At 37.3% G+C, this 23,642-nt stretch overlaps 4 protein-coding genes across 4 annotated transcripts; 1 reads left to right on the forward strand and 3 right to left on the reverse strand.

The window, feature by feature from the left end:
- The first annotated feature begins 4,483 nt into the window (after window positions 1-4,483).
- LOC131769042 (uncharacterized) lies at window positions 4,484-6,205 on the forward strand. The gene has a single exon (XM_059084778.2). It carries the CDS (start codon window positions 4,580-4,582, stop codon window positions 5,468-5,470), a length of 891 nt encoding a protein of 296 aa, XP_058940761.2. The 5' UTR covers window positions 4,484-4,579; the 3' UTR covers window positions 5,471-6,205.
- A 300-nt stretch (window positions 6,206-6,505) lies between these two features.
- LOC131769017 (uncharacterized) lies at window positions 6,506-7,986 on the reverse strand. The gene has a single exon (XM_059084755.2). The coding sequence runs from the start codon at window positions 7,770-7,772 to the stop codon at window positions 6,765-6,767; it is 1,008 nt and encodes a 335-aa protein (XP_058940738.2). The 5' UTR covers window positions 7,773-7,986; the 3' UTR covers window positions 6,506-6,764.
- A 4,038-nt stretch (window positions 7,987-12,024) lies between these two features.
- On the reverse strand, window positions 12,025-17,207 carry LOC131769060 (vesicular inhibitory amino acid transporter-like). Its single transcript, XM_059084796.2, has 2 exons — window positions 17,132-17,207; window positions 12,025-13,643 (listed from the first exon to the last, which is right to left on the reverse strand). The coding sequence occupies exon 2, from the start codon at window positions 13,636-13,638 to the stop codon at window positions 12,283-12,285; it is 1,356 nt and encodes a 451-aa protein (XP_058940779.1). The 5' UTR covers window positions 13,639-13,643; window positions 17,132-17,207; the 3' UTR covers window positions 12,025-12,282.
- Window positions 17,208-18,001: 794 nt separating this feature from the next.
- Window positions 18,002-23,612, reverse strand: LOC131769046 (zinc finger protein 593). The gene is made up of 3 exons (XM_059084781.2): window positions 23,149-23,612; window positions 18,753-18,815; window positions 18,002-18,219 (listed from the first exon to the last, which is right to left on the reverse strand). The coding sequence occupies exons 1-3, from the start codon at window positions 23,340-23,342 to the stop codon at window positions 18,063-18,065; spliced, it is 414 nt and encodes a 137-aa protein (XP_058940764.2). The 5' UTR covers window positions 23,343-23,612; the 3' UTR covers window positions 18,002-18,062.
- Between the last annotated feature and the right edge of the window lie 30 nt (window positions 23,613-23,642).

Consider the following 23,642-nt stretch of genomic DNA (forward strand, 5'->3'; position numbering starts at 1 on the left):
TTAAGTTCTAATTCATTGTTTTTCTTATCAAAATCTCCCTGTTTTTGACCCCTGCCGACTCTGTGTCTGTGAAATCATCTTTAAGAAATAACAAATCAAAACTATGGGGAAATTTGCATTGGGTAAACCTCAAATGACACTTGTTCTTCAAAGGCGGTAATAATTTGAATCTCTAAAAAGGTGCATGGGGTATGTAAACAAACTTGTCGAAGCTGTGCGCCAATATTAGGAGAGTCTGAAAACAGTGGTTAGACTGAAAAGCGAACAAAGGGTTAAAACAAGTGACGATCTGCATAACAAAGAAAACTTCAGGACTTAATACTCTAAAAGATGTGAAGCGAATTCGTACTAAAAATAAGTGAACCCATGTCGCGTTAATTACGTACAATAATTTCGATCGATGTTCCCTTAAGTAAACACAGCAATTTCCTAATCCAGATGAAGAGATTAAATAATCGAGGGTAAGATAAGAACTGGCGAAACTTTGTAAACGGTGATGAATTGTCTAATATCGATTTTATGGCGTGCTACAAAATTTAGGGATTAACTTAAAATGTAAGATCATAATTAGTGCCTACGTGGTACGTAAACACAATAGAAAATATTTTAGTTCTCAAATAGATTTACTAACGTTATGCACTACATAAGAAATCACCTGAGGAAATACTGTCTCCCTCAGGTTGGAAAGTTGTATTTGACTGGTTTATAGGTAGATTCTATCTGTATGACGAAAAAGATGCCTTCTTATGTCCAATAATCCTTCCTATCCAGATACAACATGTCCTTTAGGCATGACTACGTAGTTTCCCTTAGCAACAATAACTTTCACTGAATAGCGTAGATTACTTACAGTCCCTTTACATTTTTCCGCTGCTACGCAACCGCAGGGAGATGCATGGATAGAAATACATTTTGGGCTTGTAAAACAAATTGTAAAATTTGATAAACACATGTTTGTTTCGAAAGCGGACTCCTTCTACTTCGTCCAAGCTTGCCTGATTTTAAAAAAAGCTTCAAGTTGGTTTGTATCGTCTCGTACTTCTTAAAAAATAAAGCCTCATTCTTTTAAATTCTGTGATTCAGTTCAGTTGTACCCCATGTAAATTTGACCTGTCCTTGATCAGTGTTATCAAGCACTTTCCAGCTTATTCGTATCTCTTAGAATGTTGTCTCCATTAGTTAATAATAGCCCCAAGATTTCCCACTAATCGAAGGTAACTTTCAACGACCCAGCACGACTCAAATGTTGTGACGTAGAAGCTCATCATCATCACGTTAGCAAATCCACTTTATCAGAAGCACACTGACTCACATCCGACTCCTCTATTCATTGCAATGTTACAACTAAAACCGAGAAGGATACCATCCATGAGAAGCTCAATACCAAGCCCCTTAAGCTCCTCTTCCCCGCTTTTTTCCCTCCACTCTTTCGGTCTGTAAAGAACAGAACAAGATTCAAGGGCGGTGGTTATCGAGCCAACTTCCATCACAGCAAGTTCTTAGTTATAGACTGGTTAGTAAGATCAAACTTCCATTGATTATATACTCGTTTAAACAGCTGCTTGGCATGATTCAAACATGAAACATATTTCATAACCAGTTCTTCTGGAATAAGTTTCAAGCAGATTTCAAATAGTACTTATTCTGTGATGATTTAACACACAGCTTTCAATATATGAATGACATATAATGGGTACACGCCCACAAGTTTTGGGTAAGTCCACACGAGGAGGGATTAATTTCCTTACTCCTGGTTCACAGGAAAATTAGTTGAACTAAACAGTGAGACCAAACAGTTGATAATGCGTGATTTTAAGTCTCGTGGTTGTTGTCCAAGCATGGAAGTTTGATGTCGATTTTTTTTGCTTGAACGAAGTTCTTCCTCAAGTCTTGATTTTCTGCATTGACACACAACGAACACTTAATCTCAAGGTTGGATGGGTTTTTTTCAGGAGATTGGAACGTCATCGTAACATTACTACCTGCTGGTTTCTGAGAGGACTTTGCACTTTTCTCTTTATCATTTCCGCCGCAAAATGGGGGTATAGAGCTCACATCAACCATGGAGGCACGCTTTCGCGGCGTTTCTTTCTTAAAGACAGGAGTGTTATTATGCTTCCTATCCTCCAGTGAATTATTCCGAGTGTTTGAAAGACAATTTGAGCTTATACTTCTTCGAAACAGAATGGCTTGGTGCACTGTCATGCCCGAAACAAAATCGCAGTTTTCAGCAGAATCATGTTCAAGTTTCAATGCCTTTTTGAATTTGTAAAGTTGAGCCGGTGGAGACCTACAATGAAACGCTGGGGACGAGTAACCCCATCTCGGACTGTGCGCATTAGTGTCCAAACTCATTTCGTACTTGGGTTTTTCCTTGTTGGTGTTTGAATGCCTTCTCTTCGTAGATTTGTACTCTTTACGATTAGGGGAAGTAACCGGCTTATATCCCCAGCTACTCACTTGTGGCGGAGAGCTACCATCAACTCCAAATACAGCAGGAATAAGAGCCAAGTTTGCGCGGCGACTTCGGTTTTCGGCGCCACCAAACCCAGTTTTCCGCTGGGAAAATTGGGAGCAAATTGACATTAGATCAATGGCCGGTAAAGAACCAAGTGAGTGGTTGCTTGTCCGTGATCCACTTCTAAATTCCTGTAGGTCGAAGAAGGGCGATGCCTGGGGTATCTGACTTTGGGAAATATCATCAACAGAAGTCGACATAAGGATAGGATGAGAGTGAATCGACCTGTAAACGATTAAAGATGATAACGCTCTTGTTTGTGCAGAAGACGTGAAACCCTATTTTATTTTTACCCCCTATCATGGGAGAAAAAAAACTGAAAGCCTATATATCATACATAAAGTTTCGTTAAAAGTTATTAAAATAAACAGACGCTTCCTTACTTGTTCATTATATCAGCTGGCCGCTAACATTTCGTCAGACTCAAACTATCAAACAAAAGCAACTGCACGTCGCTAAGGTTGTTACCAGACGCCCGGAGAAAACTTACTAAAAAATTTGCTGCTTAGCTCTTACTCTATTTCAATTTCGTCCTATAATCTCATCAGTAATTGTTGACTGTTAGAACTCTGGCTTGTCCGTGATTATTTCGCTGCCGTTTCTAGGATGTAAAGTTTTTCTAATTTATATTAACAAAGACACTGGTTAATCCTTGTTCATTGTGTAAGGTTCTATAGTATATAAACTATCCCTGTCGTCTCTTTTGTTAAATTTTAATAAAGATACAGACGTATGATTCAAAAACCAAAAAATGATTGGATAATTATCTTATCAAAAGAAGTCGAAGTGGACAGACAATGGTAAAGGCGATTAAATCAAGGATTACTGATAATATTTGCATAGATTGAAACGGGAATATTAAGTAAGCCAGTGTTTATTTGTTTATCCACTTGTTTTTTCCTGGTCCCAACAAATGCGCGTATAACCTTAAGGCAAACAAAGGGTTGATTCCTCCCTTAATTAGTTTATGAGAATATAAAAAGTAAATAAAGAATATGTAAAGAGAAGTTTGGACCGCACACCATCACCAAACTGAGAAGAAAGTCTTTTTGGTTGCATCCTATTCTTCTCTTTGTTTCACTAACCATTGATCGCTTAGGGGTTTTTTTCAGCCTTAATCATTTCGCCAGTGTTTTTCACTTCTGAGTGAGTATAGGCTCTCTCGATATGAAGTTTTAGCTCCGTTAAGAATTGCGTCCGTTTTCGTGCATGGGAGCAAAAATTCTTACTAGTTGATATTACTCTAAATTAATTTTTGCATTTGAATATTTTCATCTTAGATAAAGAGCTGGTACTTGTGGTACTTGTGAATAATTAAGCCCCATTTTTTAATGTAGATGTCACTTGCCTACTTACTCATCCTGCTTCAATAAAAAAAGATCATTATGAAAGCAACTGACAAAAGGAAAAAAACTGCAAGATTGACCAGGATGAGACAAGACAACTAAGATATCACTGACATGCAGAGAACTGTGCCTCTGACAACGTTGCGTTTGTGTTATATATGGTTATCCGCAGTGTTTCCATTTCATTGAATGTCTGGTACTCCACACTGGCGACAACTAATGACAAACACTTAACGCAGTTAGATTCTGATTGGATTGAGGTTCTTTTGTTGTTTTACACTAAAATGTGATCTCAGAGAGAGTCATTAAGTATTAGTTGCATTCCAGTCGTACAAAAAGTGTTAAGCGGCTGTTAAATAATTAGTCAAACTCTCAAAACATAGTATCAATAAATTACTTTTCGTTCGTGTAAATGAAAACGCGTACAAAACTGTTAACACAACAATGGTTAACCCTAAGAGTTACTTTAATAAATAATTGTGTTCAGATAATTCTTTTGTTAATAAATATTCAACAATTATCAATTTGAACGAATCGCATGAGCGTTCAGCAGAAAAAGAATTTCTTTTGTCAAACAAATTTACTCATTGTTCATTCGTTGCTCCCTACGAGTCTTTCACAAACTCAACGGCGACACAAAAGTAATAACTTAAACTCTCTTCAAACGCATTTGATGTGCAATATCCGTCCACAGTTTGAATGAGTAATTTAGACAATGGAATCAAATACGTCAAAAGAGCAATCGATCGAGCAGGCATTAAGGAGGCTTAAATATTTGCACACTTCGCTGGTGCTTCACGGAGCATTTTCAAAACAACATGGATATAATGTTGGTGAACGCATCATAACGAGTACACGTTTGCAGTCTACCAACAAGGAACGATTTAGGACAACAGAGTGGAGTTCTGAGAAACGGTGCTTTCTTTCTTTACAACCCAATACTTCGAATCCATTCGGAGAAAAGACTAAAAGACGAATTTTAAAGTGTAATCAAGCCCAAAAAGCCTTACAAACTGGTCGTGCGCCATTGCGTGTGTCTCGTTCGATGTCAGTGACCGAGGAACAGCTTCATTCGACAAACGTAAATGAGATCATCTTGAGAGATGTTGAAGTAAGAGAACGTAGACGTACTTCGAAGTCCGCGTCAAGTGGACCATGTTTTATTGATCCGTACAAATGCCTTAATACTTTTACCTACGGCTTTGACGGTAACACTCGTAACAAGAAAGTAACAAAGGAATACTCTACGAACATGAAGATCAATCGCGTCACTTTCTCTGCTAGACCGAGTGGTCGTAAGGACAAATCAATGCACGAAAATAAAATCGAAGTTCCGAAAAGTTGCTTCTTCAATGGTTGGGGTGTGCGGTCTAAGAAGGTACATTTACCAAAACGAAACACGGGCGACGATTCTGAGAGACATACCACAGTGGGAGCCATAGATATTGCCGCTGGTATAAAGACTCTCAGATTAGATCCTAAACGAGTACAACAAGGATACCACGAGAGAACAATTCCACAACCCCCACCCACACCTGTTCGACAAATTGATATAAGACTACCTCAAGGAAAGATGGTTAAATATCAACTGCCCGAAGACGAATGACTGACCTGCGCAAGTGTTATAACTTCTTACTGCACAATGCCTAATATCCCTGCAAAGTTAGATAAGGAAGTCATGAAAAGCTGTTTGTCAAAACAGTTAACAAATTTGTATTTAATCTGTTAGACTGAGGCTATAAACAAGTGTGTCATAATCATAGGTTCAGTATGGATACTTTTAACTCGCTACAAACCATCTCTCAATTAGATCCGGCCGAAAACGAAACTAACGCAGAATGATGCGCAATATTTATCCACAACATTTTCCTTCTTAGTTGATTGCCATCGCACATGTAATATTCTACTTAATAAATTATCTCGTTAAATAACTGCTCGTAGAAGGTTGAGATTGATTTGTTACTTTTATCTTCATTAGGGATAATGTAAATGTAATATACTTTCACTTTGAGAGAGATCTTAGATTAAATTTGATAGAGAGAATAAAACTTGAAGTTGGAAGATGTATCTTACAGTAGGGTTTTCTGAACGAAGAATTCGCTGTTGGTTGATTCGTTATGATCAGAAGGTGGTTAGAACTCAATAGGACTTTCCTTGCTTTTCGGGAGAGCGTGAATTACACAGTTTGGATCAAATATCTCAGAAAAGGTGTGTAATGCGGGTGTCAATCAAGACCTACGAAGATGTTTCAAGCTGACGGGTAGACCCTAAACTTATTATCCCAGGTCAAAAAACCCTCCCAGTTACAAAAATCTGAATGACAGCAACCAAAAAGTTTAATTTTGCCTGTTTTAGTGTGAAAAAAACACACACTCATATGATGTTATATCTCTAAGGGACGTCATCTGTCAATAAAAAAAAATGCCATTGCCCAAACGGATTTTTTCTTCTTCTTAAAAACAATGTATACTGTTATATACTTTCTGTTCTATGGTTTATTAGAAAAGGGGTCAGCTTCCAATCACTCAAAAAATACTCGTTAAAAAACAGATTTTAAAGGGTGAATTCAAAGTTTAGAACATGATTCAATGTTTTGTCTTTGTACACTTAAAATGGAAAATGTACAACAAGTAACAAAATGCTGATATATTTTTTTATTTCACAATAACAAACTGCAACAGAGGAGTAAATTTCCATTCTATTTCAATAATCTTACTGGGCTTTTTGCTTCTGTAAGGACATTTGTTCGAGAACAAATCCGTTATAACTCAACTATAATTAATACTATACCTCGTACGCGTAAAAAAATATGTTTTGTTAATTTCTCCTTCAATACGCCACGTAATTAGTACTTGCATGAACAGATGTCATTTTGTTCAAATATCTCACGACAGTAACGATTAATTATTGATATCCTCGATATCTTCTTTGGACCTTACGCTGTGAGTTGAAAGAGGAGAATAAAGATGAATTTCGTGTAAAAATTCACTAAAATGCACGTTTCTTTTATACTTGGGTTGCGTTGCTCCACCGTTATTTCTATCATTCGAGCTTTCTTCATTATTTTGAATTTCTCTGTATCCAGCTCCCTCCGCTGACAGACTTCCGTTTTCAACTTCGTTCCACTTTGCTAAGCGATAGGGAGGAATTTCAATATTCACAAAAGGCACTAACCATAGCTGTCCTTCGTCCATGGTCATTCGCTCGGGAGATGGTGGTGTTATGCCTACAGGAAAATTTGTCGGTAGAGATGCGAGCGACGCAGACTGATTGTGAAGCATAAAGTGGTCTCTAGGCAACTGTCTTATGGTTAAACAACTATCTGCAGAGAACGTGCTCGACTCACCACGCTGATAATTTTGACGAAAACGTTTCTTTTTCCTGTGCGGGTTGATGCTATCAACCTTACGGTCTTTGAGTTTCGGTAAAGATGGCATCTTTGGAAGCGTTGTGTAAAATATCTCCTTATTTTCTGGCGGTATACCTTCTAATTTCGGTAGTCTTAGTTGAGCGCGATCTCCTGAGTGTGACACGGTGTTACTATCGCCAATATCCTCGTAAGAGTCTCTTTTCAGAAGAAGTTGTCTCAAATAATCCTGGTCATTAATATAAAGTTGTTTTGGCAATTCATCATGCTGTAATTTTTGTGAGAATTTCTTGTGACGCGTGCGGGTCTTCGTTAATCCGCCGTGAGACGAATTAATAACCATCTGTTGTCCGCGAGGTTCTAACCTTCCAGTGTTGGTTTGTCCCTCATCTGATCTGTTTGCGTCAGACAATCCCTTCCTATATATTCGAACAGCTTTTTCTTCATAGCGTCTGTGAAGCAGTAGTAGTTCTTGAACCTCTTTGTAACTTCTTTTATCTTTCACCGTGGTTGCAGAAGAACCTGTCAGAGCGAGTGGCATTTTGAATTTCGTTGCTACTTTCTTGCGGGTTCACAAAAGCAACTAAGTGTAACAAACCGATTGAATCGTACAATCAATAAAGTAAATTTCGTTTGACAAGAGCATTAGAAATCTAAGAGGTAAAACAAGCCCAATATCCCTCTGTAAACAGGCAGTTGTTGTGGACACGTTTTAGAAGAAGTAAGTCTCTTAGCTCATCTCTTACAAGTGTCAACTGAAGATGACAGGTTTAGGTTGAATGAATATTTTATGAAATTTTCATCCATGTGACCAATGACCCACAACGTATCCTGTTGCGAATACATCTTAATATATAATAAAAAATAACAGTTGTTTACACTTTTTGTCGGGAAAAGCTGGCCAAGAAACAATACTCCGATGACCTTTGCACTAAAATACTTTCTCTATGTTTTTAACGAAAAGCAATTTGGATAAAAGCTGTTTCAGAATGACCTGATTCTTATAAAAAACGAGTAGCGTGACATTCAGTATTTCATCATTCGGATTTTTAGAATTATTTACATTGCAGTCTTTTCTAAGTCAGCCTGAGCTGGATAAACAATAGTGGCACTTGTCCGAGAGGTCAGCTGGTGAGAGAGGATTTATAACTTCAGTTTATTGTGAAAGTGTTTCTTCTGATTTTATTTTTCTAGAGTTTTGCACTCGGGAGTGATTCGAATGTCCTGAATTACAAATGATTCTCACAGAAACTCGCAAAAGATTATCGCGACATAGCAAAATAAACACTGGTAGAGAATAGTAATCAAGTTATTGTGTTGGTAATCCTTTTGATGATAACTTATTAGGAACCCTATGGAAATAACAACTCGCTGGAACTTTGAAACTAAAACTGTTTACATATCCCCTGTTGACTGCGAACATCATAAGAAGTAATTCAAGGTTGGCACTAGTTTGGTAAAACTGACGGCAGCGTTATGGTTAATTTTTTTTTCATTGATGATCTTTGCCAGTTCATTTTATGTCTTATCTTGACCCGTCAAATCACTTATGTTGCGCCTGATGATTAACAAAGGCCAAGAGAAAATAATGGGCCTCTTGCTAAGGCTTATTGCTGCTTTCATCCTATTTAGGTATCCTACACTAAGTACATTCCAGCTTTGCGGCGCCTCAGAACGATAAGGATAATCTCTGACCAAAGATACATCAAATTTCTTTGTGAAACAATTTTTTGATCTATGTGCTTAAGCGAGAAGCTCAAGATCGTTCCATACATGCATGGGACGTGTTGAACCACCTTTAGGGTCTAAATTTTTCCCATTACCATCAAAAATGCATGAGCGAAGTCTAATGCACAATGTTTTGAGCAAGGTTTTGTAGGGTGTGACATGAAGTAAAGCGTGTACCGCAGTCTTACCTCCAATAGGAAAGAAAACATCCGATATTTTTTTCACTTCAAAGTGATCTTTATAAGTAGAATAAGAAAGATGGGATGTTTTGAGCCCGGTAAAGAAATAATAATAATAATAATAATAATAATAACTTTATTTATATAGCGTCTATATCACTAATTGCTCTAGGCGCTTAACAATATCACAAAATGTATTAAAAAAAACACTAAAAAATCTAACAACTACATGTATAAGCATGGAAATGAAATAGAAATATATTTACAAATCAAAAAAGGCTTGGCGAATTAAATATGTCTTTAAGTGTTCTTTGAAAGAATTCAAGGAATCGACATTTCTTAAAGATGCGGGTATGCCGTTCCATAATTTAGGTCCTGCAATAGAAAATCTTCGATCACCATAAGACTTAAGCTTAGATCTCGGGACTTGGAGTAACTTATTCGAACAAGAACGCAAAGAGTAGGAGTTGATACAAAACTGAGCAAATTGGATATATAACTTGGTGAAAGTCCATTGATAGCCTTATATACTAACAATAAGATTTTATAAGTAATACGATATTCAACAGGCAACCAATGTAAATCTATTAAAATGGGAGTTATATGTTCATATTTCTTTGTGAATGTTACAATGCGCGCTGCCCCATTCTGAACTAGCTGTAGGCGGTTTAAGAGAGCTTTAGGTAATCCATGTAGAATCGCATTACAATAGTCCAAGTTAGTGGTTACAAAAGCATGAATAATTGCTCCAGCAGATTCACGATCCAAATATGTTCTGATCTTACTAAAAGAAAGAGAGAAAGATGTTTTTTGTCTTGTCACGAGCGTGGGACGAAGAAAAAATTCTGAATCCCCATGAGGAAACAACCTCAGACCTTCAGATTTCGCGCTCGGATGCTGTGCCACTGAGCCTCGGAGACTCTGTGGTGAGTGAGGCCCACTATATGACACGTGTCCCACATACTGCTAGAATCAGCTATGTCGATAGCGTCATGTTTGTAAATAGAACAAGAGAGATGGGAAGTTTTGGGCCCCGTAAAGAAATAGAGAAAGATGTGTTTCGTCTTGTCACGAGCGTGAGACAAAGAAAAAATTTTGAGTTTTCTGATCTTTGTTGACCTTGTGTGACCATGTTGCTGCAAAAGCACATCATTTTCTCAAACACGTCACTTTACTGATATACAAAGCGATATGACATTCCGGTAAACAGTCTAAACAGCATCGCTGGCGTCGAAATCCAAGTTCCCAGATGCAATCTTAACATTATTTCTCGGTTATGGATTTCTAATAACGTTGAACCGATTATGAATATGCCAACACCAAAGAAAGTGACAGAGGGCAAAAAAAACAAGTTGTTCAGTTGAACTGAAGGCAACCTGCCAATGAATAAAGGGGGTAAGTTTCTAAAGAAACTGTGGTGCCGCGGTGGGAGAGTATAACAGGTAATTTAGTGTTATTAACTGAGTTGAAAACGTAAATAGGCCACCGTAAAGAGTTTAAAGGCTGACGTTTTGGGCGTTGGCCTTCTTCAGTGCGATTAGAGGAATTTTGGGTTGAGTGTGGGTTTTATATGCAGAAAATGGAGCAACACTATTGCTGGGAATATGAGAAAACAAAAATAAATCAGTTGAATGAAAAGCTGCCATTTGCTGTTTTTTTTTTATCTCCCCTAAACATTCTATACAGCAAATGGCAGTTTGCAGCCTTTCTTTACATCTATGCAGTTCGGAAAGCCGCAAAAGACTAGAACGAAAATTCATCTTCCAAACCGGCACTCTTAATCCCCACGATATCAACGAGCGCTTCTCATTCAACGATTTTATTCCTGTTTCTCGTCACCATATTCCCACCAGTGGTACAAAGTAGCTCCATTTTCTGCATATCAACCCACACACAACCCACAATTCCTCTAATCGCTCTGACGAAGGGCTAACGCTCGAAACGCCAGCCTTGAAACTCTCTACGGTGGCCAATTTACGTTTTCAACTCAGTTGCTAACACTTAATAACCTTCCAATGAGTCGCTTTAAAAGGAGCGGCACAGAGTGAAGGAGAGTTCGCGCATTTAAAGCTACATGCATCTTATTTAAATTTTTTTGCTGAGGCTGGGTTGTTTGCACAAAATTATTGAATTAAAACTGATCGTTAAAGACCCCCCGCTAAACTTGAGGCAATCTTTTGCGACTTTATCGACACTCATACTGAAAATCGTTTTCTTAGATCAGTGATAAAAAGTTACTTTAAATACAAACTATATGCCATTACAATATACTTGTTACAATAATTAATTCTCAGTTCGTATTTAGTAAGTTGTATTACTGCTCGTCCGTTTGGTCGAATACTTCTGCCAGCAATACACGCAAACTACAAGGAGTACAAAATTTCGCTGCTCGCATAGTTTCCGGGACAAGGAAGTTTGATCACGTATTTCCAGCCCTGAAAAACCTGAGATGGATACCAGTTAAGTCCCACCTGTATCTAAAAAGCGCCATCTTGGCCTTTAAATCTATGACAGGTCAAGTACCAAACTACCTCAGTTCAAATTTTTTCTCCAGAGGGAATATCAGCGGTCGAACGACCAGATCATCTTCCCAGCTTAATATACCGCTTTTTAAATCCAAGTCGGGACAGAGATCTTTTTATTACAGAACTGTGACACTGTGGAATGCCTTAAAACCCCATTTTAAATTGAGTGAATCCCCAGAGCCTTCCTTTTAAATCAATTTTTAATGTCATAAATTTTTCTTGATAGTTTATTGATAATTTTTGAGTATTTTTAAATTATCTTAAATCAATTTATAATGTCATAAATTTTATATGCAAATAGTTTTTAATATTTTTTTTTTTACGATTCTTGAGCATTTTTTGGTTATCTGCATTATTAATATTTTTCTCTGAAAAGCCCCCATGGGGAGTTGACAATAAAATTTGTATTGTATTGTAACTGATCATGAAAAGACTTTTCGCTCAAACTTCAGGAAATCTTTTGTAACTTTAATCTCACTCGTATTAAAAATCGTTTTTGTCGATCAGTGATAAAAAACTTACTCTAAATACTAGCTAAGAGTCATATGTCCTGTAAAGTTTTCATCTCCATCCAAATAAAAAAAAAGCATGTTACACAGTAAGGAGAGTTATCACTTGCTTATTTATGTAGTGTTTCAATCAAAGCTTTACTGGAGACAAAAGTTCCAAATATCGTCACCAATGCACCAAAAACGATCAAGACATAATCCAGAACGACTTCCCGCCGTTTTAAATCCTCTCTCCTAAGAATCAGATGAGCCACGCAAGGAAGAATGCAATTGAATAAAGGAAGAGATAAATTGCCGAAAAACGATGATAACAAACCAAAATGGGGAATAAAGGCAGCCGCTGTGAGGGTTATGGAAACAAGTAGAACTCGAATTCCCACCGTATAAACTATTCGGGGTATCTGTACCTTCCTTTGCAGTCGACCATAAGTGTCAGAGTCCTCAATGTATTGAAAAACAGACTGGAGAGGCAAGGCGTAAGAAAATAAACAACTTAACACAAACACCACACTGACTATCACGTGGGGTAGATTGTGAGGTAAATTGTTCGTTATAATTTCATCTGTGGCAAAAGAGAACGACAGAAAACCAAAAATGGAGAAGCTCAATTTAAAGAACACTGCAGCTACGTAGGCAAGTCCCAAAGCTCGTCCAAACTTCGATTTATCGGCCATACCTTTCTCCACGGAAGGTACAATGGGGGCTGAACCGTAGCTGAACATAATTATCCCCAGTGAGATGAGGAACCCTTGCGTGTCCCAGAACAAGAGCTCTTTGGGGTTCCACTGGGAACGATGCGTAACCCCATACCAAAAAATGACCGCTGCAGTTCCAAGTAAAGCTGCGATTCCAATGACGCTGAGCCAAGCAATCTGCGAGAGAGACTTAAGAAATGTCGACGGAAGAACCACAACGGCTGCAATGCACGTCCAGTTGACAACGGTCAAGGGCAATGAAGGGAAAGCCGATGCCATCAGAGAGCCGCAAACGATTAGGTAGGATGTTGCGATGACGGTTAAATCAAAACATTGAATAGCAACTATCATAGTCCCACCAAATCTCGGCCACATTTCTTTTCCGATTTCATTCCAAGAAGAGCGCACGCGCATGCGTCTATGGAGATTGTCTTTCTTGTAAAGACATTCGATCAGTATTTTCGCAGTGAACCAATAGATAAAGGGCATGATAATAAACGCAGCGATCCCTGCAATGCCACCTTTGGCGATAGCGAATGGAAGTGCTAAAAAGCCAACTCCTTCGATAAAGTTGATAATGTTTAGGGTTGCCTTCCACACAGAAGCGCCGCGTTCTTTAGGCGATACGGCGATTAGCGGCGTCTCTTCTGTCATACAAGTTGCAACAAATACTGCAAAGGTCAAGTCATCATAGCCTTCTACGGGGTTCGCTTTTTCCTCGTCTGAGGACTGATAAGAGGAATTCAAGGGCGCAACAGCGAAATTCTCCATTGATGCTGAAAGAAGGAAGATATATTTAATTAATTATTTAGCTTATTAGAAGTCTGAGCATGCGTGGTTCTGTAACCCTGTGATAGCTTTGTAACAGTGCGGTTTAGGGGAAACTAGCTGCAGAGCGTATCACGCTTAGTGGAAGGCACCATAGCTTGCAAGTAGACCTTCACTAAAATCACCGCGACACGAACGTTTCTCCGCCCGCGAGTAACTTTTAGTCTTCTTTACTTAACGCCCTCAGCTTCATTTCTGCTAAAAATGGGTTCTGCCTGCTCTCGGACTAAGTCTGCCTCCTATTCTGATCAACTGATCGACTGATCGACTCTGTTTCTCTAATTTTGATCGACTGTTAAACTCTGATTCTCTAAATGTGATCGACTGACTACGGCTGTGAATCACAATTGAACTGACTATGGAAGATTAAACATTTGTTGTCAAAGCAATAGCCCGAACACTTTCATCAGAATCTCGAAAAGGAACAACAAAGTACCTTATGCCTCCGATCAAACAATCAGTCTTCGACTTCGAAAGCCAAAACAAAGAAGTTTACTGTGGGTCTAAGGCGGAGTCAAAAGACAAACTATCAAGACAATCAAAATCAGGAATCTCATCGTGATGGCTAAAACCCAAACAACTCTGGACTTAGAATTCAAATCTTAACTAAATGCTGGTTAGTTAAACAGAGCTTGGTTTATGCTGGATATAAACAAATCACCAAATCATAATTTACTATAGCCAAACACTTCATAACAGCTTGTGGATTATATTACCGCGGAAACGAACGGTCTAATAATTATGTTAGTTCTCAATAATTTATTTTTTCGAAGTTGAGAAGTTCGTGGCTTTAGAGGGAGTTTGAATGAATAATAGTGATGCCCCGTTCTATGGAAAGTGTCCATGGATTTTCTTGCCATCTGTAAGGTTTTCAAGCAGTTTTCACCCAGGCTTAAGCTTCCTGTGAACAACAATTAACAAGCCCGAAAATTTCACTTGTTATACACGACAGTAAATAGGATGTCAACAACCAATCTTGAACAAAACAATGAACAGAATCAGACTCAGACAGAGCATTCAAACAGTACGTTACGCCCCACTAAAAACAATAACCCGAGCATCTGAAATCAAACCAAGTCATGCGAACATGAGAGCTAGAAAAGAAGTGCAACCTAGAACATGCGATCGCACTCAAGAAAACACCTTTTGCAGTAGAACCGAGATTTGCAGCACTTTTTGATAAATTGCCCGAATACGATCACCAGCGGGCAGTCGAAAGTCTTCATCCACATCGGAAATGGTGACATGGCGCGGAATCGGATTCATATGTTTGCGCAAAGATTTCTAGGATTTCCTCAGGGCAAACATTGCAAGTTGTTGAAAAGAAATTTATGGAGAAAGGTTGTTTCGACGTCCAAAAAACGATCTTGGAGAGAGATCAACGCTTTTTCGCCGCAGTTTTATCATAAATGGATTTAGATGATATTGATGCGCGGGAGAGTAAGTTTTTGTTAACATTACCACGAAATATGTTATAAAATATACCGATTCACTTCTCTCCTTGCGTTAGGTCTGTAATATAATTGTGAAATCATTATCCTGTGATGGTCTCGACGTATTACAAAATTAGCCTGAAATAGCACGGATATAACTTTTCAGTTGTATTTTTGTATGTACAGCCTGTTCTCATAATTGTTAACGTTTTAAATAAAAATTACGATGTCTGAAAATGTACCTCCTCAAAGGAGAGAGGTCGTCGCTGTTGCTCTTTGGAAAGATGAAATAAGCGATGAAAAACAAAAGGAAATCCCGAGGCCAAGTGATAATTTGACGAGAAAAATCAAAAGGTTTTTGAGCTACCACTTATTTTCTCGAACTCCAAGAGGGATCTTGTCAGGAAAAGCAAGATTACGGGAACTCCGGCAGAAATATGGACGTATATATATTTAGTTGAGTATCGCTCTTTAAGCGACCCATTCGTACCTACTCATCGTCGCATCAGAAAGGGTTCAATATTGAGCCGATTATCAACGCTAGTTCGTCCTTATTCATTGAACATAACAAAGAGGCAATGTATGTGTTTAATCACTTAAATATGTCATGATAATATTTAGTGCTTAAGCACGGCATATGATAAAAAAGGAATGGACCATTGGACCCTTGGACTATTTTTAAAACTATTTTTGGACTATTTTTTGGACCATTTTTTGGAACATTTTATTGGGGAAGGGAGGTAGACCATTAGGACTTAGAGAGGGGTGGGATGCAGTCTGTCACTACTCAGGAAGGGGTGGGAGGCAAGCTATTAGTACGCAGGGAGGGGTGGGAGGTGGTTGTATTAGTAATTGCTACTGATTAATGGAGTTTTTAGTGGATCATACAATTTATTTTGAGTGGTTTTTGGACTGACTATTTTTTTTGCGCTGGGTCGTAACGTCTCTTTATTTTTTTTTTCATACGAATGCGAAACTGGCACTTAAACACTCGACTAAAATTGCTATTGGAAATTTTGCTGATTCTCGTTTTCGATCCTCCACTGTTGGGTCACGCGTGTGCCTTTTAAGTCGACTTGTGTCAGCGCTTAATGATACTCACTGGCTAGCATGAATCATCCACCAGTTGCTTCGCGTTTCCCTTTGTGAATAAAGTATACTATTACTAAATTTATCTCCCTTCCTTTTGTCATTGATCTTATCACACGAAAGAGATGACGGAATTTCCGGTCTTTAGTATTCGTTTATCGTTTACACCATTACTATAAAAACATTGTTGGTAGTGTCGTACAAAGCAATCTTCTCTCTTTTCAGATACACAGCTATGACTTAACAGAAGTAAATAAGACTGAAAAGACTTTATTAATAAGTTTTTCATGGCGATTTAAAACTGATATTTCTAAAGCTCGAGATCAATACGCGATGTTCATTACGCAATGTCCATTACGCGATGTCCATTACACGATGTCTATTACGCGATGTCAATTACACGATGTCAATTACACTAAACTCTAGCGCATGGAGAGAAGTAATCGCCAGATTTCACTGTATATTTCACGGTTGATTAAACAAGTCACTAGATTACACTCACGATATTTATTTTCAAAAAATTGTCGAACATGAGGCTCAACTTAAATACAGTAATCAATAAAACCATGCTACAGACATAAAGCCTCTGGACACGAAAATTACCGACTTCTTAGTTGCGTAACATTACGCAAACGTACGATCGCATGCACGGAACTCTCTTCATAGCGAACTTAACAGCCAAATCTTTTCATAATTTTGGGTATAAGACAGTATATATATATTCAAGGAAGTGTTTTTAATGTTCTATCGTTTTCGTAAGAAGAGCAATATCAATTTCTGACATTTCTGATGTTTACATTTTGGAACCAGTAGCACATTTAGTTCCTTCCGTAATAGAAACTATTATAATAATAGAAGCTAGAAGGACTGTTGTCAAGGAGATGCGATTCATATCCAAATTGAATGGGACTTACCTTGCAGTTAATTTTCACAGCTGGCTGGATTTATAGGGTTGTGATTGTATCACAACATCTTTTCTTCGCCGTTCAATGACAACTGATACTCTGAGTAACAAGGGTGTCAATGACGTAAGAAACCTTTGTAAGTTTCTTAATATGGCCGTGTTAATAAGTACATGTACAATTTTCTTTTTTGTCTCCTCAAAGCACATCTCAAGTTACCGGTGGTCAATGAGGGCAGGAACTTTTTTCTGCCTTCACCTCGGTATAAAAATATTTTTCGTACGATAAATTTCCTAATAATTCATCGCAATTTTTTTTGGTTTCTCTGCCCCTCTTTGCTGCAATTTTATCCCGTAAACTGTTCGTGATTTTTTGTATCACCGACATTTCCACAAGCTCCACACTGTCGCTTTACATTAATAATGTTTTGGTGATGATTTGCTTGACTTCAATCGAATTCGTGATAGACTGAAAAATTTCGCTCAAACGTTGAACCCACAATTGTTTATATTTTTTCATCCATCACTGAAATTGAGAAATAAAAGGGGGAAGCAACAAAGATTGATTGATTGTTATTTTTTGGTTGCCTGTGATGGCCCTATCAAGACAAAAAAATGATGAATGCAAAATTGTGAAAAGGTGTAATGCACAAATTATCATACATATCGGGGGGGGGGGGGAAGGGAGGGGGTAAAGAGGGGAACATTGCTGCAAACACCTTTCTTCATCTACAGTAGAGTTCTTTTCCCTAAAGTTTACACCTAAAGATTTTCACCATTTTCTCTTATATTGATGTATAGGCATGACAAAAGTAAACCACAGTCAAATGTGATTTTCACATTTTCTTTCATTTGCAGCAACAGAAGAAAATAGTAACACAGATTGCACACATGTAGAAATATCAGAAATTTATTTTTAGCATCACTTCATCATCACTGAGTGATTAGGTGCCAGCACTTTCCACTCTTTCTGTGTTTGTCATTTCCTCATCTTCATTGACTGGTAACAGAGGTTTGGTTGATGTGAGTGTGTATGATCCCATTCCTGCAGCTCTCTCTGCTTCTTCTGTTGTGTAAGGCACTTCTCTTAACATTTTCACTCTAAAAATATGTAAGTAAAAAAAAAATACAGTAAGTAAATAAGTATTTGTGTTACAATGTAGCTACACCTCATAAAAAGTGAGCCAGCACAGTACATGAAAATGTCAACAGGCTCTGCAAAAAAAAAAAGAAAAAAAAAACAAAAGGGACCTGCTTGGACACTCCCAAATGAACCTGAGAAGAAGCCCTCTAAGGAGTAAAATAATAGATAAATAACATAAATTATTTCCTTTTGTATGCTGGCTGACCTTTTTCAAATATCACAAAACTTTTTCCAATGCTAGCATTAAAACCCTCATTGCAAAATGCATGTCTGACTGCGCATAAACCATATCTGTATTGTAAGAATATTAATTTCATAAGACCAAAAAAAATTTGATAGACATGCACTTGACTGATTCAATTAATAGTTGTCATCCCTTTAAAACTTAAGACCCTTAAAAATGAGAAATCAGTCCTACTATTGACTTCTACTTCCACACAGCCACCAATCATGTGGAAAATATATGTAAGGTTGAAGATAGGTAACCTACTTTTTCCTATGAACTCTAGATCTCATGTGATCTTTCAGGGCTTTTTCTTCAACAAAGTATCTTCTAAAGACCAAAAAAAAAAGAAGAACTGTTAGTTCCTTGCAATTTCAAAATAATCAGAGAAGTCTGACAAAGCTAAGTAAATGCATTAGTGAGAAGTTCTTCAGTAATTTCTGATATAACAAAACTCAGGTTTTTGTTGATAAAATGGGCTGTAGCAGAGTGTCATTGCACAATCAAGTTGTCTTTAGAAGAGGGATTCTTCTATGCACATTTTAAATTTTCTTTTTCAGTTTAAAGTAGATTTTGTTTAACTCTTTGGTGCTCACTGATTATGACTTCTTCAAATGTTTGCCCTCTATTTCTCACATACAAGCATACATTTTAATAAGTCTCAGATTTATAGACTGAGGTTAGACTGTTAATGCTAATATCTTTCAGCTAACTATTGGGATACCTAACCATATTGCTATAAATAATCAAAACTTTAAGGTAAAAAACTAACTACCTACATTGTAACTACCAGTAATTACTAATTTACCGACTCAAATAATAAAGCAATATAAGTATAGTAAAATATAAAATATTATAAATTTTACCCAATTAAACTTTAATTAGGTATCAGCTGATAACAAGAATTAAGGAAAAATCAGAATTAGTGCAGCCTAAGTTGCAAAGGGAGTTGCAGGATTTACTATCAAACAACTGAGGGAGCTGAAGCTTTAAGGATTTTAAAAGACTCAGACTTAAAACAGAAAATCTTCTTAAAAAAGAAATAGGTTCTTCAAACAAAAAAAAACTTTTAAATCAGCAGTACTCTAAGATAAATTATAATAAAGTTCGGATATAATGTGCGCTGTCATTGGTTGAAAGAGCGTGCTCTATGAGAGTATAGAGCATAGAACTGAGCTACAGCTGTCATGCCATCTACCAATTGTACTATGTTCGAGCTTTTCCAGGACTTCTTTTTAGCTTTTTTCGGATAATTGAAAGTGAAATTTCGGAACTGAAGCGAGCCGGCAAGTAGCAACAGAAGAATCAAACAAAGGTTTGTAAACATACCAGGCACCATCCTCAAAGGAAAAACAAAATAAACATTCCGAGTTTTAAAGATTTTCACGCTCAGTTAGATTGCAAGCTTACGTACGGTAATAAAAATCAAACACAGCTAACACTTGTATAGTATATAAAGTTCAGTGTTCAAAAACAAAACAGAACAAAACAGAAATGATGAAAAATATAACCAAACTGGCATAATTGTTAAAATTCATACTAATCATGACGGTGTCTGAGCGAATATGATCATGCTAAGTTCATCACGGCTAGCTCATCATGGCGATCTCCGGTCATCACAGTAAAGCAAGCCTCAGAAACTACATCGGCCGTCTTTCGAGTGAAAAAATAAGAGCTTGCTCTGATATCCTTTCCAATACGTTGAGTGGCAATTCACATTAGTCACTGAAGCTGAGTTTGGCGGCACTGTCATCACATGCGATCTTCATGTTCCTGTGAATTTGACTGTCGTTCATTCAAAAAACACTCGCCTTAAACAGTTTGTTTTCTACCTTGTCATGTGAAAAAACTCGCGTGTTTTTATGAGCCATAATTCGGCTGAAGTTCACTGAACATTTAACTTCAAGATTCTGTATTAGAGACTTAAAAACTTCAGGCAAAAGTGTTAAATTCGACTTGCCGAACTATTTTAGTTTGTAAACTATTGTAGAATGTGAACTTTGATGGTTTTTGAACTTTGATGGTTTGACACTTTTGACAGCTTTAGTCTTGTAAAGCCAATCAGATTATTTGAACCATTCTAACAGGGATTCTGATTGGCTTATTGTAGTGTGCTTTATGAGAGTATAGAGCATGCTGATGACATTGTTGTTCACTTTGGAAATAAAGTTTGTTTTGAAAATTGAAAGTAATGCTTGGGGAATTTAACGGATTCTTTATTATAAAACAAATAGAGAAGCCTTGACTGTACTCTGTTCTGTTATAAAGCACTTAGGAAGCGGCTAGAGCACTCAAAAAGTGGGAAGAAACACTCGATTACGTCTCGTGTTTCTCCCTACACTTCTTTCGTGCTCTAGCCGCTTCCTGCGTGCTTTATAACAGAACAGAGCACAGTCAAGGCTTCTCTATTTGTTAATTAGGCACCACGGGAAAATAACTTTGGTCTTATGGCAACTTGAACATCTTTCCTTTTCATAAAAGTGTCCAGGAACTGGGCACCCCAAATTTCTCTGATGAGAGAGTACATCTTTATAGAATTTAGTAGCGAAGCAAAATGCTGTTTTTTGTTTGTTCCTTTTACTATCTGGGCTACCAGCACAATAAAGGCAATTTCAAAAAAAAAAAAAAAATGGACAAACATTCCACTAGGCAAAGTTTTCCCACATCTCTCTCAATTTCCAAAATGTTTGAATTACTTCTTTGAATAAAAAATTAGAAAACTGCTATGAGCAAAAAATGAAATAGTATCCACTGAAACATTACCAACCACAGTTTCAGAGATAAGAACTTCTGTTAAAACACTTCCCCCTCCAAACCAACCTCTCCTAGCAACACCATTTTTGTGAGACTTTTGTTTCATACAACAAGGCATTCCACACTGTAGAACATTCCACCATTATGTAATTCAAACATTTAATCAATTAGGATTTCCCTTTTAAATTCAAGTATTTCTAATAATGCTCTTTTCGGCAGTATTTTCTGATTGAAATGGCAAAATCTTCTCTCTTTAAATAAATAAAATTTTTCTCGAAAGTTTCTATGATGTGCAGATTAAACATATTTAGATATTTCCGAAAGGAAAAGTCTTGATTTCAACAAAGGCCATTGTGAAATTTTTTTGAGATGTTTATCATCTTTTGTAATGTTACGGCAAGAACTGAGAAAATTTTATTCAAACAATGACATGATCTCTCTTCAAAGAAAAATTAAGATGGTTACCAATGAGAACTACAAAGGTACTATGAAATGAATAATAAGTCTCATTGTGTCAAAGTCAGGTGAAGCTCAGCTTCTATTAAACAAATAGAGAAGCCTTATCTGTGCTCTGTTCTGCGGCTAAAGTGTGAAAGAAGTGTAGGGAAAAACATGAGTAGTAGTCGAGTACTTCTCCCCCCTTCTGGAGTGGTGAACAGTGTTCTACAATAAGTCAATCTACAATATGCCAAGTGTACTCCAATAAGCCAATCAGTATCCTTACTGGAATGGTTCAAATAATCTAATTGGCTGTACTAAATCTAAAGCTGTCAAAAATGTCAAACCATCAAAGTTCACATTCTGCAATAGTTTACAAACTTAATAGTTCAGCAGGTTGAATTTAACTCTTTCACCTGAAGCCTTTTAGTCTCTAATACAGAATCTGAAAGTGAAATGTTCAATTAAATCAATAGTTTACTAACGTAATAGTTCAGCAGGTAGAATTTAACTCTTTTGCCTGAAGCCTTTTAGTCTCTGCTACAGAATCTGGAAGTGAAATGTTCAGTGACATCTGGCCAAATTGTGGCTCATAAAAACATGCAAGTTTTTTTCACATGAAAATTAGAAAACAAAGTATTTAAGCATCTGCTTTTTGAATGAACAACAGCCAAATTTACAAGAATATGAAGACTGCTCGGGATGACAGCACTGTCAAACTTGGCTGCAGTGTCTGATGCAGCCTTCCACTCAATGCCTCGGAAAGGATATCAGAGCAAGCTCTTAGTTGTTCTCTCAATGCTATAACCAGAGATCGCCATGATGAGCTAGCCACATTGGACCTCAGCATGACATTGTCATGATTAGTATGAGTTTTAACAGTTACGCCAGTTTGGTTGTATTTTTCATCATTCCTTTTTTGTTTCGGTTTTGAACATGAAACTATATACACCACACAAATGTCAGCTGTGTTTGATTTTTATTACCCTAAGTAAGCTTGCAATCTAACTGAGTGTGAAAACCTTCAAAACTTGGACTGTCCATTTCATTTACTCTTTGAGGGTTTTCGTCTCTGCTCATGTTATAACAATGTCAATTATGGTGTTTGGCATGTTTATAAACCTTTGTTTGGTTCTTCTGTTGCTATTTGCCGACTTGCCTGTTTCAACATTTCACTTTAAATTAAAGAAACAAAACTAGGGAAAAGTCCTGGAGAAAGTCGGACATAGTACAAGTACAATTTGGCAGATGGCGTGACAGCTTGAGCTCGATCAGCTCTATGCTCGATACTCTCATATAGCACGCTCTTTCAAACAGCGCGCACTAAATCTGAACTTTAATATAATGTTACTTAACATCACTCATAACATCTATGGCTTCACCTCCTATAAGGAGGCAGTAGCCACAAAAATAATAGGTCTCCCTATATTGCAATTATAATTAAGGCAACATCCATTATAAAGATACTTACGCGCATTGTATACAGTAATATTGTCCAGCACCTGGTAAATCCATGTCACACTCTTGTGATTTTAATTTAGCAGCGTTCTTTGGTTGCATGTCCTCGTGAATTTGGTCCAAGTCCTTTGTTCGCCTTCTGGTTCGATACTTTTTCTTTAGATGTTTGTCGTTCTTGTGCATTCGTTTTCTCCGCAAGCGGCCCATATTTAAAAATCTTTCGTGACGTGAGATTCCGATAAAATCAACGATGGAACTGCAAAACAACTAAGAAGAATATCGTTGGGCAAATTACGGACGTGTTTAAGATGGCCGACGAGCGTGGAATATTCCAGGCGTTCCTTAAAAGATGAGGTAAACTGGGAAAGTGAGAAAATACCTGTCTAAGGTCACGCTGGGAATGGGCTAACATATGAAATGGAAAAATAAAACATACAACCGATTCTCTATTTGAAGAAATCGAAATAAAATTGATGTAAGAATATTTAGATTCACAATTAACTCAAA

The sequence above is a fragment of the Pocillopora verrucosa genome, chromosome 1, assembly GCF_036669915.1.
Source record: "Pocillopora verrucosa isolate sample1 chromosome 1, ASM3666991v2, whole genome shotgun sequence".
NCBI classification, from domain to species: Eukaryota; Metazoa; Cnidaria; class Anthozoa; order Scleractinia; family Pocilloporidae; genus Pocillopora; species Pocillopora verrucosa.